The 13,289-nt window shown below is 37.9% G+C and overlaps 1 protein-coding gene across 2 annotated transcripts in view; it reads left to right on the top strand.

Moving 5' to 3' along the window:
• The first annotated feature begins 1,418 nt into the window (after positions 1–1,418).
• Positions 1,419–13,289, top strand: part of LOC101177968 (ankyrin repeat domain-containing protein 26-like) — a 38,763-nt gene continuing 26,892 nt past the window's right edge. Inside the window, exons 1-3 of one of the 2 annotated variants that reach the window (XM_030808892.1) lie at positions 1,419–1,588; positions 1,670–1,867; positions 3,565–3,708. In XM_030808892.1, coding sequence (XP_030664752.1) covers positions 1,457–1,588; positions 1,670–1,867; positions 3,565–3,708 — 474 coding nt within the window. In that variant the 5' untranslated portion in view covers positions 1,419–1,456. Of the gene's footprint in view, positions 1,868–3,564; positions 3,709–13,289 lie in introns of both variants that reach the window. The other variant, XM_030808891.1, reaches the window with a different exon arrangement.

Genomic DNA, 13,289 nt, shown 5'->3' with positions numbered 1-13,289 from the left:
GTGATAATTTACTAATATGTATTTTGTTCCTAGTAAAATAGTTCAGTATATTCCCCCATTTCACATTTATTACTCTTTCAAACATTATAAAGAGGAAATAGAAGTTATTGCAATGGCAAATGATTTTATGACTCTCTAAGCAAAGCTCTATAATTTTATCTTATTTACTATTGGTGTTTTGAAATAAAAAGCTTCTTCTTGTATTTATTTACACTAAAGAAAGAAATGTGATTCGGTGGAGGCACACTAGAAGTAGAGTTAGAAAACCTGGGGAAAATTCTGCAGCTTGCTTGTTTTTTGACCACTCCTTTGCAGAATTGTGATAATTGAGTTCAGTGATATATATAGAAGTGCTTAGTGAGATGCTTATATTTAGCATTTATGCATGTATGTCATTCTTAGAACTGACTATAAAAATGGTACAAAAATAGTATATCTGTAGAATATTCTCAGGAAAAAGGAGCTTAAAGGACATTGGGAAATTTCATCTGTCCAAATATATGCAGAGCTAAGGCTCTTAGTATATGGTGGTATATGGGTTAGATATCGGAGTGTAAACCCAATATTTAATGTAGCAAACTTTTTAAATCTTTTATTTTATGCCTTTGTGTTTGTTGTTGTTCTGAGAAAGGTTTTTCCATTTTTGGGAACCTTACACATTCTCTAGTGGTTTCTCTTTTATGGATTCATTGTCTTTAAATAAATCTTTGACCTTTGGAGAATTTATGCCTATGAGGTTTGAAGTTTTAATTCAACTTTTTTTTCCCAGTTAGATATTCATTCATGGCAATGCTTTCATTGTATAAATGTGCAGGACATTCTTTAATTTCAGAGAAAGAAATGAGATGTCATTGTATTGAATGCTAGCTAAAAGTTTCCTTTGTTTATTTAGATTTCTCATGAGCATAAGAAGGAAAAAGATCTGTTGCATAAAAATTGCATGTTGCAGGAAGAAATTGCCAGGCTAAGACTGGAAATAGACACAGAGAAAAATCGGAACCAGCAAAAGGAAAATAATTATCTTGAGGAGATTAAAATTGTGAAAGAAAAGAATGATTTCCTTCAAAATACTTTGAAGCTGAAAGAGGAAACATTTGCAACAATGATATTCCAGGACAGTATACAGCCTGAAGTTTTGAAAGCTGAGAATAAAATGCTCAGTTTTAAATTGGAGGATAAAAACCAAAACCAGGAGAGACTGGAAAGAGAAACTGAATCATATCATGAGAGACTGGAAAGAGAAACTGAATCATACCATTGTAGACTGGTTGCTGCTATACAAGACTGTGATCAAAGTCAGGCATCAAAAAGAGATGTAGAACTTGATTTCCAGAGAACAAGACAAGAGTGGTTTCATTTAAAGGAAAAAATGAATTTTGATATGAATAACCTAAAAAAGAATGAGCTGCTTTCTGAAAAACTTTCTAATGCTGAAAATAAAATCAGAAGCCTCAAAATGAAGTTGCACCAGACAAAAGATGCTCTAAGGGAAAAGACATTGGTTTTAGAAGATGTCCAAAGAGAACTAACCCAATCACAACGTCAGAGGAAAGAAATTGAACAAATGTTTCAGAATGAAGAAGGCAAAGTGAGTAAATACATTCAAAAGCAAGAATCTCTAGAGGAGAGATTATCTCAAATACAAAACGAAAATCTGTTACTTCGACAGGAACTGGATGAGGCTCACAAGAAAGCTGACAATAAAGAAGAGACAATAATTAATATCCAAGAGCAATTTAATGCTATTTTGAAAGATCAAGCTCAAGAGCAAAGTCTTCTACTAGAGCAGAAAAACAACTTAATCAATAAATGCAATTTCATAGAAAAAAGATTGTACAAATATGAAAAAGAGAAAGCAGAAAGAAATGTAAGTATTGAGAAAGAAAATATTTTTCAAACTTCTTGAAAGAAAATGTAAAGTAATATTTGGTTTTTGCTAAATGATGAGTCTCATTGAATATAAAAATATATGTATTATAAACATATTTGCTTTATCAGCCTAGAAGCATACCAGCAAAAAAAGTTAGACTGGAAAGATGCTTTACTTTGAGTAAAGAAATAATGTCACCTATGAAACATTGAGAGGTTAAGTTACAAGTTGTTAATAGATAGAGACTAACTTCAATAATGCAGTCTTACACTGCTGAAATAATCCTTTTTTTTTAAAATTTGAGACAGAGTCTCATTCTGTTGCCCAGACTAGAGTGCCGTGGCATGATCTTGGCTCACTGCAACCTCCGCTTCCCGGGTTCAAGCGATTCTCCTGCCTCAGCCTACCGAGTAGCTGGGATTACAGGCGCGTTCCACCATTCCCGGCTAATTTTTGTATTTTTAGTAGAGATGGGGTTTTGCCATGTTGGCCAGGCTGGTCTCGAACTCCTGACCTCAGGTGATCCACCCACCTGGGCCTCCCAAAGTGCTGGGATTACAGGCGTAAGCCACCGCAACGGGCCTGAAATAATAATTTTAATGTCTTTATGTGGCCACATTTTGAGACCATGATGAAACAGATAAATGGAAATGCTCATACCTGAAATGAATATTTTGAAATTAAGATTCAATTTAGTGGGTGATTTTGACAGTTAGGTCCAGATTTCCCAGGTGAACTGAAGCGTACTGCTGTATCTCATAAGACTTTCCCTCAGGAACTTCTTATATATTTAAGTTAGTGTAATTTTATTTTTATTCATGTCAGTTTGACTTAAATCTGAAACTATTTCAATCTCAAATTATTGTCATGACCTCTCAACTCTTTGATGGGACCCACTTTTAATTAAATATAATTTGGGACAGATGTGAATATCAGTAAAACCATATTTGATTTACTGTTACCACTGGCATTTGTAATTTATTTTGAATGTTTTTACAAGTAATTTGTGCATAATTTTTATTTCAAGACTCAATGACTAATTTCATTTGGATATAACTTTGTCCAGTACAAAGATAATTGTAGCAATCTGAGATTTCTTTGTTTGGCATTGGGTCCCCATGTTCAAACTAACGAGGGGTGACAGGATTCACGTATAGTGGGAATGGAGTGAGTAGGGGAGAGAGTGTAGGAGCTGAGATCAGGGAGGTGGAGGCAAGATTATCAAGGGCCTCAAAGGCCATTGAAATTTTAGTTTTATTTCGATACAGCAATCTATTGGAAGGATTTGAGCAGGCAATTGAATATATGAGGAATTGTGAAGTTGATCTGAACTTCTAATAAAGAAGAGAGAAAACATTTCAGAGTATAGAATTTACCACCACTAGTCTCACTCACATACCCATTTCTTTCTGAGACTTCAGTAGATGATTAAGCATTGCAAACTTAGGTGATGCAGGTATAATGGGCTGTATCTGTTGTCTAAGTTACAGAATGCTGATTTGGCAAGAAAATAACACCTTTTCTGTCCTTAACTGAATTCAGTATTGAACAGGAATGTTCATTACACATGAGGAAAGGTAGGTAAATCAATGTGTGTGGTAATATTTTTCAAAGCATATATGTTAGAGTTAAATTCTATGACCATCATTTAATAATAAGGTGACATAAAATCAATAACAAAAATATCTTTCCAGGAAATTGTGAGACAGATTCAAGAACTGGCTGATACTGTAAAAAAACAACCTATATCAGAGCCTTCACTAGAGGCTACACCATGTTATGTTAATTTAGATGAAACACAGGACTCAAAGAGGAGATCAGGTCAAATCAGAAGTCAAGTATGTATAAAATGTAACACGTCAACAGTCTATAGCTGGTTAAATAATATCAAGTGTTTTAGTATACTAATTTCAGTAAACAGCTTTCTTTTTTATTTTCATTATAATTAATTTTATTATCACTATAATGTACTTATTTCTTAACCTCTTGACTTTTATTCTGTCATTTTTTCCTCTTAAGTATGTACATATTTTTCTTATAATATTTACCTTCAGGAAAAGTTGAGAATTAGACATCATATCTCACAAAAGTTGTGAGACTTTTTTCTGTGAAACAGTATTTTTTAGTGATTTTTCTCTATTGCCATGGTGAGGCACATGAGATTAAATCGAGGATAATGTTTATTTCAGAAAATTGTCTTATTTCTTATCTTTACTTTTGTGAATGCGTACAGAATCTCTGTATATTTCATGCATTTCAGGATAACTTGTACAGGAAAGACTGTTATACTGGTCTTCAAAATACAAATGTTTTAGATTAGTTTACAAACTACTTGAAATGTTAGGCATTTCCTTCCTATTTTGTTTCTTTTAAATATATTGTAAAACAGAAATATACAGATCGTGTATAGTATATCATCCAAAGTAGAGAAGTAAGAAATTTATCAAAATCCTGCCATTTGATTTTTAAAAACAACTTTATTAAGATGTAATTCACCTACCATACAGTTCATCCATGTAAAGTGTACAATTCACAGTTTCTTAGTATATTCACACAGTTGTGTAACCATCACCACCATCCATTTTAGAACATTTTTATGACCCTGAAAAGAAACTCTGCATCCCTAAGCTATCATTGACCAGTTTCCCCCTTTTTACTCAGCTCCAGGGAACCACCAGTCTCCTTTGATTGTATAGATTTGTCCATTCTGGATGTTTTCTATCAGTGGAAGTACACAATATGTGGTCTTTTGTGACTTTTTTTTTTCACTTAGCATAACATTTTAAGGGTTTTCTGTGTGGTAGCAGGTATCAGTACTTAATTTCTTCTTATTGCTGAGTAATATTCCATTGTGTGAATATACCAATCATTTTATTTATCCATTCATCAATTGATGGACCATCGGGTTGTTTCCAGTTTGGACTGTTATTAACAAAGCTGCTGTGAACTTTTATGTAAAAGTGCTTGTGTTTGCATATGTTTTCATTTCTGTTGGGGTTATACTTATGAGTGGAATTGCTGGGTCATGTGTTAACTCTTTGAGGAGCTGCCAGTCTGTTTTCCAAAGTGGCTGCACCATTTTACATTCTTCTCAGCATCGTGAAGGTGTTCTAATGTCTTCACAGCCTTGCCAAAATTTTCCATATTTTTGATTGAGAAAAGATTTCATTCTAGTAGTGCTATGTGGTACTTTATTGTGGTTTTGATTTGCATTCTTCTAATGACTAATGACTTTAAGCATCTTTTTATGTGCTTATGAACCATTTGTATATCTTCTTTGGAGAAATATCTATTCAAATCCTTTGCCCATTTTTAAATTGTTTTTTATTTCTAAATTTTAAGAGTTGTTTTTATATCCTAGGTGTAAGTCCCTTATCAGATGCATGATTTTCAAATATTTACTTCTACTCAATGGCCTTCCTCTTTGCTTTCCTGATGGTTCCTGTTCAAGTTCCAAATTTTGATCAAGTCCAATTAATCTATTTTTCCTTTTGGTGTTATGTCTAAGAAACCACTGGCAAATGCAGTCACAAAGATTTATGCCTGTGTCTTCATCTAAGAATTTTATAGTTTTAGCTCTTACATTTAGCTATTCTATTTTGAATAAATGTTTAGATATGGCATTTGGTGAGATGATACCATTTGTTGGAAATACTATTCTTTTCTCATTTGTTTTTTAACTCTTGTTGAAAATCAATTGAACACAAACATACAGATTTAATTTTGGATTCTCAATTCTAATATGCTGGTCTATGTCTATCCTTGTTCACTAACATGTCTTGCTCAATTTGTATGATATGGAGAAGCATTTTGTTACAAAATAAAGATGAGATGCTCTCACCTTCTTCATACAAACGGGCTCAAAGTAAGGTAAAGGGGAAATTGTACTTAATTTCTTAACATTCAAAGGACACATTTGTTTTACTACTGAGAAGATTAAAAATAGTTCCATGATATTCTCTTTATTTCCTCATTAAAGAAATGAACATAAACATCGAATACTAGATTGATTAATAAATACTCAAAGCTGCTTATCTCTTAGAATTTCAATGAATTGAAATCAGGTCAAACATCTGATTTTGGTTAGAAAATCAAATATTGCTAGTTTTTTTCACCATTTATACTTTGTGAACCCAGAAGATCTGAGACAGGTCTCAGTTAATTTAGAAAGTTTATTTTGCCAAGCTTGAGGACGTGCCCATGACACAGCCTCAGGAAGTCCCGATGACATGTGGACAAGGTGGTCAACGCGCAGCTTGGCTTTATACATTTTAGGGAGACATGAGACATCAATCAATATATGTAAGAAGTACGTTGGTTCTGTCTAGAAAGGTGGGACAACTTGAAGCAAAGGCAGGAATACTCAAAGTGGGGAGGGAGCTTCCAGGTCCCAGCTAGGTTATACACAAAGGAATACATTCTTCTGAGTTTCTGATTAGCCTTTCCAAAGGAGGCAAGTCAGATATGCATTTATCTCAGTGAGCAGAGAGGTGACTTGGAATAGAATGGGAGGTAGGTTTGCCCAAAGCAGTTTCCAGCTGGAGTTTTCCATAGTGATTTTGGGGTCCCAAGATTTTTTCCTTTCACAACTTCAAATCATATATTTCCTTTCATCCTCACCATCTTTATCCCATAACTTGAGGAACAAATTCTAAAAAGGCTCTTTTGCTTTATCAGACTTTGTAATTGAAGAAAATTTTAGAAAAACTTTCTCCTCAATAGTTCTTATGCCTTTCTCCTAATTGTCTGCTGCTTCTCATTAGCATTGTTTGTTGTTAATAAATTAAATTCAGCATTTATTAATTCCTACTTTAAGGGACATTTTCTACTGTGTAAGTTATTATTTATTTTATTATTATTATACTTTAAGTTTTAGGGTACATGTGCACAACGTGCAGGTTTGTTACATATGTATAAATGTGCCATGTTGGTGTGCTGCACCCATTAACTCGTCATTTAGCATTAGGTATATCTCCTAATGCTATCCCTCCCCACTCCCCCCATCCCACAACAGTCCCAAGTGTGTGATGTTCCCCTTCCTGTGTCCATGTGTTCTCATTGCTCAATTCCCACCTATGAGTGAGAACATGCGGTGTTTGGTTTTTTGTCCTTGCGATAGTTTGCTGAGAATTATGGTTTCCAGTTTCATCCATGTCCCGACAAAGGACATGAACTCATCATTTTTTATGGCTGCATAGTATTCCATGGTGTATATGTGCCACGTTTTCTTAATCCAGTCTATCGTTGTTGGACATTTGGGTTGGTTCCAAGTCTTTGCTATTGTGAATAGTGCTGCAATAAACATACGTGTGCATGTGTCTTTACAGCAGCATGATTTATACTCCTTTGGGTATATACCCAGTAATGGGATGGCTGGGTCAAATGGTATTTCTAGTTCCAGATCCCTGAGGAATCGCTACACTGACTTCCACAATGGTTGAACCAGTTTACAGTCCCACCAACAGTGTAAAAGTGTTCCTATTTCTCCACATCCTCTCCAGCACCTGTTGTTTCCTGACTTTTTAATGATGGCCATTCTAACTGGTGTGAGATGGTATCTCATTGTGGTTTTGATTTGCATTTCTCTGACGGCCAGTGATGATGAGCATTTTTTCATGTGTCTGTTGGCTGCATAAATGTCTTCTTTTGAGAAGTGTCTGTTCATATCTTTCGCCCACTTTTTTTTTTCCCTTAGTATTTATTGATCATTCTTGGTGTTTCTCGGAGAGGGGCATATGGCAGGGTCATAGGATAAGAGTGGAGAGAAGGTCAGCAGATAAACATGTGAACAAATGTCTCTGGCTTTCCTACGCAGAGGTCCCTGCGGCCTTCGGCAGTGTTTGTGTCCCTGGGTACTTGAGATTAGGGAGTGGTGATGACTCTTAAGGAGCATGCTGCCTTCAAGCATCTGTTTAACAAAGCACATCTTGCACGGCCCTTAATCCATTTAACCCTGAGTTGACACAGCACATGTTTCAGAGAGCACGGGGTTGGGGGTAAGGTTATAGATTAACAGCATCCCAAGGCAGAAGAATTTTTCTTAGTACAGAACAAAATGGAGTCTCCAATGTCTACTTCTTTCTACACAGACACAGTAACAATCTGATCTCTCTTTCTTTTCCCCACATTTCCCCCTTTTCTTTTTGACAAAACCGCCATCGTCATCATGGCCCATTCTCGATGGTGGCTGTCTCTTCGGAGCTGTTGGGTACACCTGCAGAAAGGCTGTCACTTCACACTTGGAAGGTTGCACAGTGGCCAGGCAGAGGCGCTCCTCACTTCCCAGATGGGGCAGCCGGGCAGAGGCGCTCCTCACTACCCAGATGGGGTGGTGGCCGGGCAGAGGCGCTCCTCACATCCCAGATGGCTTCGCCAACTTTTTGATGGGGTTGTTTCTTTTTTTCTTGTACATTTGTTTGAGTTCATTGTAGATTCTGGATATTAGCCCTTTGTCAGATGAGTAGGTTGCAAAAATTTTCTCTCATTCTGTAGGTTGCCTGTTCACTCTGATGGTGGTTTCTTTTGCTGTGCAGAACCTCTTTAGTTTAATGAGATCCCATTGGTCAATTTTGGCTTTTGTTGCCATTGCTTTTGGTGTTTTAGACATGAAGTCCTTGGCCATGCCTATGTCCTGAATGGTATTGCCTAGGTTTTCTTCTAGGGTTTTTATGGTTTTAGGTCTAACATGTAAGTCTTTAATCCATCTTGAATTAATTTTTGTATAAGGTGTAAGGAAGGGATCCAGTTTCAGCTTTCTACATATGGCTAGCCAGTTTTCCCAGCAGCATTTATTAAATAGGGAATCTTTTCCCCATTGCTTGTTTTTGTCAGGTTTGTCAAAGATCAGTTGGTTGTAGATATGCGGCATTATTTCTGAGGGCTCTGTTCTGTTCCATTGGTCTATATCTCTGTTTTGGTACCAGTACCATGCTGTTTTGGTTACTGTAGGCTTCTAGTATAGTTTGAAGTCAGGTAGCGTGATGCCTCCAGCTTTGTTCTTTTGGCTTAGGATTGACTTGGCAATGCACGCTGTTTTTTGGTTCCATATGAACTTTAAAGTAGTTTTTTCCAATTCTGTGAGGAAAGTCATTGGTAGCTTGATGGGGATGGCATTGAATGTATAAATTACCTTGGGCAGTATGGCCATTTTCACGATATTGATTCTTCCTACCCATGAGCATGGAATGTTCTTCCATTTGTTTGTATCCTCTTTTATTTCATTGAGCAGTGGTTTGTAGTTCTCCTTGAAGAGGTCCTTCACATCCCTTGTAAGTTGGATTCCTAGGTATTTTATTCTCTTTGAAGCAATTGTGAATGGGAGTTCACTCATGATTTGGCTCTCTGTTTGTCTGTTATTGGTGTAAAGAATGCTTGTGATTTTTGCACACTGATTTTGTATCCTGAGACTTTGCTGAACTTGCTTATCAGCTTAAGGAGATTTTGGGCTGAGACGATGGGGTTTTCTAGATGTACAATCATGTCATCTGCAAACAAGGACAATTTGACTTCCTCTTTTCCTAATCGAATGCCCTTTATTTCCTTCTCCTGCCTGATTGCCCTGGCCAGAACTTCCAACACTATGTTGAATAGGAGTGGTGAGAGAGGGCATCCCTGTCTTGTGCCAGTTTTCAAAGAGAATGCTCCCAGTCTTTGCCCATTCAGTATGATATTGACTGTGGGTTTGTCATAGATAGCTGTTATTATTTTGAGATATGTCCCATCAATACCTAATTTATTGAGAGTTTTTAGCATGAAGGGTTGTTGAATTTTGTCAAAGGCCTTTTCTGCATCTATTAAGATAATCATGTGGTTTTTGTCATTGGTTCTGTTTATGTGCTGGATTACATTTATTGATTTGCGTATGTTGAACCAGCCTTGCATCCCAGGGATGAAGCCCACTTGATCGTGGTGGATAAGCTTTTTGACGTGCTGCTGGATTCGGTTTGCCAGTATTTTATTGAGGATTTTTGCGTCAATGTTCATCAAGGATATTGGTCTAAAATTCTCTTTTTTGGTTGTGTCTCTGCCAGGCTTTGGTATCAGGATGACGCTGGCCTCATAAAATGAGTTAGGGAGGATTCCCTCTTTTTCTGTTGATTGGAATAGTTTCAGAAGGAATGGTAGCAGCTCCTCCTTGTACCTCTGGTAGAATTCGGCTGTGAATGCATCCGGTCCTGGACTTTTTTTGGTTGGTAAGCTATTGATTATTGCCACAGTTTCAGAGCCTGTTATTGGTCTATTCAGAGTTTAATTTCTTCCTGGTTTAGTCTTGGGAGGGTGTATGTGTCGAGGAATTTCTCCATTTCTTCTAGATTTTCTAGTTTATTTGTGTAGAAGTGTTTGTAGTATTCTCTGATGGTAGTCCGTATTTCTGTGGGATCGGTGGTGATATCCCCTTTATCATTTTTTATTGCATCTATTTGATTCTTCTCTCTTTTCTTCTTTATTAGTCTTGCTAGTGGTCTATCAATTTTGTTGATCTTTTCATAAGACCAGCTCCTGGATTCATTGATTTTTTTGAAAGGTTTTTGGTGTCTCTTTCCTTCAGTTCTGCTCTGATTTTAGTTATTTCTTGCCTTCTGCCAGGTTTTGAATGTGTTTGCTCTTGCTTTTCTAGTTCTTTTAATTGTGATATTAGGGTGTCAATTTTGGATCTTTCCTGCTTTCTCTTGTGGGCATTTAGTGCTATAAATTTCCCTCTACACACTGCTTTGAATGTGTCCCAGAGATTCTGGTATGTTGTGTCTTTGTTCTCGTTGGTTTCAAAGAACATCTTTATTTCTGTCTTCATTTTGTTATGCACCCAGTAGTCACTCAGGAGCAGGTTGTTCAGTTTCCATGTAGTTGAGTGGTTTTGAGTGAGTTTCTTAATCCTGAGTTCTAGTTTGATTGCACTGTGGTCTGAGAGACAGTTTGTTATAATTTCTGTTCTTTTACATGTGCTGAGGAGTGCTTTACTTCCAACTATGTGGTCAGTTTTGGAATAGGTGTGGTGTGGTGCTGAAAAAAATGTATATTCTGTTGATTTGGGGTGGAGAGTTCTGTAGATGTCTATTAGGTGTGCTTGGTGCAGAGCTGAGTTCAATTCCTGGATATCCTTGTTAACTTTCTGTCTCATTGATCTGTCTAATGTTGACAGTGGGTGTTAAAGTCTCCCATTATTATTGTGTGGGAGTCTAAGTCTCTTTGTAGGTCACTAAGGACTTGCTTCATGGATCTGGGTGCTCCTGTATTGGGTGCATATATATTTAGGATAGTTAGCTCTTCTCGTTGAATTGATCCCTTTACCATTATGTAATGGCCTTCTTTGTCTCTTTTGAGCTTTGTTGGTTTAATGTCTGTTTTATCCGAGACTAGGATTGTGACCCCTGCCTTTTTTTGTTTTCCATTTGCTTGGTAGATCTTCCTCCATCCCTTTATTTTGAGCCTATGTGTGTCTCTGCACATGAGATGGGTTTCTTGAATACAGCACACTGATGGGTCTTGACTCTTTATCCAGTTTGCCAGTCTGTATCTTTTAATTGGAGCATTTAGCCCATTTACATTTAAGGTTAATATTGTTATGTGTGAATTTGGTCCTGTCATTATGATGTTAGCTGGTTATTTTGCTTGTTAGTTGATGCAGTTTCTTCCTAGCCTTGATGGTCTTTAGAATTTGGCATGTTTTTTCAGTGGCTGGTACCGGTTGTTCTTTTCCATATTTAGTGCTTCCTTCAGGAGCTCTTTTAGGGCAGGCCTGGTGGTGACAAAATCTCTCAGCATTTGCTTGTCTGTAAAGGGTTTTATTTCTCCTTCACTTATGAAGCTTAGTTTGGCTGGATATAAAATTCTGGGTTGAAAATTCTTTTCTTTAAGAATGTTGAATATAGGCCCCCACTCTCTTCTGGCTTGTAGAGTTTCTGCCAAGAGATCAGCTGTTAGTCTGATGGGCTTCCCTTTGTGGGTAACCCGACCTTTCTCTCTGGCTGCCCTTAACATTTTTTCCTTCATGTCAACTTTGGTGAATCTGACAATTATGTGTCTTGGAGTTGCTCTTCTGGATGAGTATCTTTGTGGCATTCTCTGTATTTCCTGAATGTGAATGTTGGCCTGCCTTGCTAGATTGGGGAAGTTCTCCTGGATAATATCCTGCTGAGTGTTTTCCAACTTGGTTCCATTCTCCCCATCACTTTCAGGTACTTTGTTGATTTCTTTTTATTTTTTTTCTCTAAACTTCTCTTCTCACTTCATTTCATTCATTGCATCTTCCATCGCTGATATCCTTTCTTCCAGTTGATCGCATCGACTACTGAGGCTTGTGCATTCATCACATAGTTCTCATGCTGTGGTTTTCAGCTCTATCAGGTCTTTTAAGGACTTCCCTGCATTGGTTATTCTAGTTAGTCATTAATCTGATTTTTTTTTCAAGGTTTTTAACTTCTTTGTCATTGGTTGGAACTTCCTCCTTTAGCTCAGAGTAGTTTGATCTTCTGAAGCCTTCTTCTCTCAACTTGTCAAAGTCATCCTCCGTCCAGCTTTGTTCCATTGCTGGTGAGGAGGTGCATTCCTTTGGAGGAGGAGAGGCACTCTGATTTTTAGAGTTTCCAGTTTTTTTGCTCTGTTTTTTCCCCATCTTTGTGGTTTTATCTACCTTTGGTCTTTGATGATGGTGACGTACAGATGGGTTTTTGGTGTGGATGTCCTTTCTGTTTGTTAGTTTTCCTTCTAACTAACAGTCAGGACCCTTAGCTGCAGGTCTGTTGGAGTTTGCTGGAGGTCTACTCCAGATCCTGTTTGCCTGGGTATCAGCAGCGGTGGCTGCAGAACAGCGGATATTTGTGAAGAGCAAATGCTGCTGCCTGATTGTTCCTCTGGAAGTTTTGTCTCAGATGAGTGTCTGGCTGCATGAGGTGTCAGTCCACCCCTACTAGGGGGTGCCTCCCAGTTAGGCTTCTCGGGGGTCAGAGACCCACTTGAGGAGGCAGTCTGCCCGTTCTCAGATCTCAAGCTGTGTGTTTGGAGAACCACTACTCTCTTCAAAACTGTCAGACAGGGACATTTAAGTCTGCAGAGGTTGCTGCTGCCTTTTATTTGTCTGTGCCCTGCTCCCAGAGGTGGAGCCTACAGAGGCAGGCAGGCTTCCTTGAGCTGTGGTGGGCTCCACCCAGTTTGAGCTTCCCAGCCGCTTTGTTTACCTACTGAAGCCTCGGCAATGGCGGGCACCCCTCCCCCAGCGTTGCTGCCACCTTGCAGTTTGATCTCAGACTGCTGTGCTAGCAATGAGCGAGGCTCCGTGGGTGTAGGACCCTCTGAGCCAGGTGTGGGATATAATCTCCTGGTGTGCCATTTGTTAAGCCCATTGGAAAAGCGCAGTATTAAGGTGGGAGTGACCCACTTTTCCAGGTGCCGTCTATCACCCCTTTCTTTGACTAGGAAAGGG

Source organism: Nomascus leucogenys, unplaced genomic scaffold (genome assembly GCF_006542625.1).
Source record: "Nomascus leucogenys isolate Asia unplaced genomic scaffold, Asia_NLE_v1 000154F_7082709_qpdss110288sc, whole genome shotgun sequence".
Classification (NCBI taxonomy): domain Eukaryota; kingdom Metazoa; phylum Chordata; class Mammalia; order Primates; family Hylobatidae; genus Nomascus; species Nomascus leucogenys.
Note: the sequence above shows the minus strand (reverse complement) of the source record. Positions and strands in the feature narration are given on the sequence as shown.